The sequence below is a fragment of the Cyprinodon variegatus genome, unplaced genomic scaffold (assembly GCF_000732505.1).
Source record: "Cyprinodon variegatus isolate N-32 unplaced genomic scaffold, C_variegatus-1.0 Scaffold663, whole genome shotgun sequence".
NCBI classification, from domain to species: Eukaryota; Metazoa; Chordata; class Actinopteri; order Cyprinodontiformes; family Cyprinodontidae; genus Cyprinodon; species Cyprinodon variegatus.
Genome location: NW_015151116.1, coordinates 192,495 through 194,843, shown reverse-complemented (window position 1 = coordinate 194,843; position 2,349 = coordinate 192,495). Strand labels below are relative to the sequence as shown.

Sequence of the window (2,349 nt, the reverse complement as noted above, 5' to 3'; positions counted from 1 at the left end):
GATGGATGGATGGATGGATGGATGGATGGATGGATGGATGGATGGATGGATGGATGATGAAATTCCAGACTTTTCTCAATAAGTGAATGATGGATGATGCTGATGTCACATTTTCCTGCTCATGGGAAACAGTTGTGTCTCTACCAGTGAAGCTCAAACAGGTGAGTTAGTTCACTTTAATGCAACAGAGCAACTTATCCTCTGTCTCTGGATGCATGTGGTGTTTTTTGTGCCGGAGAACCAGAGAACTACTATTTTGATTGATATTTTATGATCGGAAACCCGGGATTACATGAAATAAGTAGGTTATTAGGTCAAAGTACTGAAAAACAAAAATGGTTAAAAATAACCTGAAAATGCAGAGATCTAGTCTTTATGTTAGGCTCATTAACATCGTTACATTTTATATCCTATTGAATTATGTGGCATGTATAAATGGAGCAGCAGATGATAGAAGGTGTTTGTGTTTCCCCTGCGTGGCTCACCACCGCAGGATGCGGGGAAAGATGGAGTCCCGCAGGTTACTCACTCAGCATAGCCGGTGGACCAGGGCAGCCGCTTGCTCTCCTTCAGGATCAGGATCGGCCGGGCGACATGATCCGCCGAACACTCCACCTCATCCGCAGACAGTCCCAGGAACTCCGGTCTGCTGTACGGGAATCTGAGCGGCAGATCCGGGCCGCTGGGATGGTCTCCGCTTGATCCTGCGGCCATCACGCCTCCCATTAGGCTGGCCACGGCTGTCTTCACCCGCGTGAGCATGGCTGGCTGCAGGGCGATGCTGGTGCGTGATGAATCCCGCACGGGGACGCGGTTTCTCTGTGGCAGGCAGACACAGAGCCGCTGCTGCTGCTGCGGTGCATGCAAGGCGGAAATACAGAGCAAATGATCAGACAGGCAGACTGGGCTTCTCACTGGGAGTCATGTGACAAAGCATCGCTGCCTGAGCCGCTTGCTGCTGGCAGCATGGAGGTCAAAGGTGTTTCATCTCGGAGTGACGATCCGCTGCGGGCAATATTGACTGCTGTCTGCAGGAATCTGACAAGGAACCTGCCTTTTAGGGAGAAAATTCTTTATTTTAGTGATTTATTCTCGCCAATGTTCTGCCCGGTCAATAAACTTACTCCATGACTTCCTACAACCCAAAATAATGTGTTTATTTAGGACTTAATATTGAGCCATGTAAGGTTTTTCAGTTAACTGTGTTGTAGAAATGGCTTCCTTCTAAGTACTTTGCAGAGCCAAGTCTTCTTTAGGGATGTTGACTTTCATCATCAACCTTCAAGGATTTTAAGGATCTTAACCAGAGGTTCCCAAACCTTTCAGCTTCTGACCCACAAAATGTTACCAAAATCCATTCATGACCCCCAAAAATCAGTTGCGCAGTGGTGCATTGCAGAAAGAAGGTTCCAGGTTCAATTCCCGGTCTGGGGTCTTTCTGCATGGAGTTTGCATGTTCTCTTTTAGCATGCATGGGTTCTCCCTGGATACTCCAGCTTCCTCCCGTAGTCCAATAACATGACTGTTAAGTTAACTGGCTTCTCTATATTCTCCTTCGATGTGAGTGTGTGTGTGAATGGTAGTTTGTCCTGTTTGTCTCTGTGTTGCCCTGCGATGGACTGCTGACCTGTCCAGGGTGACCCCGCCTCTCGCCTGTAGCCGGCTGGAGATAGGCACCAGCAGCCCTTGTGACCCTACTTGGGATTAGCGTGATGGAAAACCGATGGATGAATCACGAGTCTAAACATATTACAACACACACTATTGAGTGGGGAGTGGCGGCCTAGTGGTTAGGGCGTGAGTTCAATCCCCCACTCCCACAGACTGCTACTCTTGGGTCCCTGAGCAAGACCCTTAACCCCACACTGGTCCCCGGGCGCCGCACAATGGCAGCCCACTGCTCCCCAAGGGAATGGGTTAAATACAGAGAAGTAATTTCCTTCTGGGATTATTAGAGTATGTAAAATAAATTAAAAAAATTATTTTAATAGATCCTTTCATATCTTTAATAATAACGTTTAGTTTCATTTATGAAGTGGATTTTAAGGACCCATAATGGTGGATCAAAACGCATAACGGGGGTCACGACTCCAACTTTGAGAGTCAGTGGTCTAGGATGATTTAACGGGCGGCACAAAAGAAGAACAAAAGATACGTCCCACTATATTTTTCAAATATAAAAAGAAAATCCAGCAGTAAAGTAACTAATCTTCACGCTCTCCCTCATTTTTTAGCAGCAAACAGTGAAACAAAGCATGAATATATTGACCCCCCCACGTCATGATATTGAAATAAATGGTTTGGTCCTCAGGTCCTGCATCACATCAGATCTCCCTGTCTGTCACCAGC

At 46.7% G+C, this 2,349-nt stretch overlaps 1 protein-coding gene across 1 annotated transcript in view; it reads right to left on the bottom strand.

Moving 5' to 3' along the window:
- Nucleotides 1–885, bottom strand: part of LOC107096986 (protein phosphatase 1H-like) — a 69,105-nt gene extending 68,220 nt beyond the window's left edge. Inside the window, exon 1 of the mRNA XM_015393925.1 lies at nt 530–885. Coding sequence (XP_015249411.1) covers nt 530–762 — 233 coding nt within the window. The 5' untranslated portion in view covers nt 763–885. The remainder of the gene's footprint in view (nt 1–529) is intronic.
- Nucleotides 886–2,349: the final 1,464 nt, after the last annotated feature.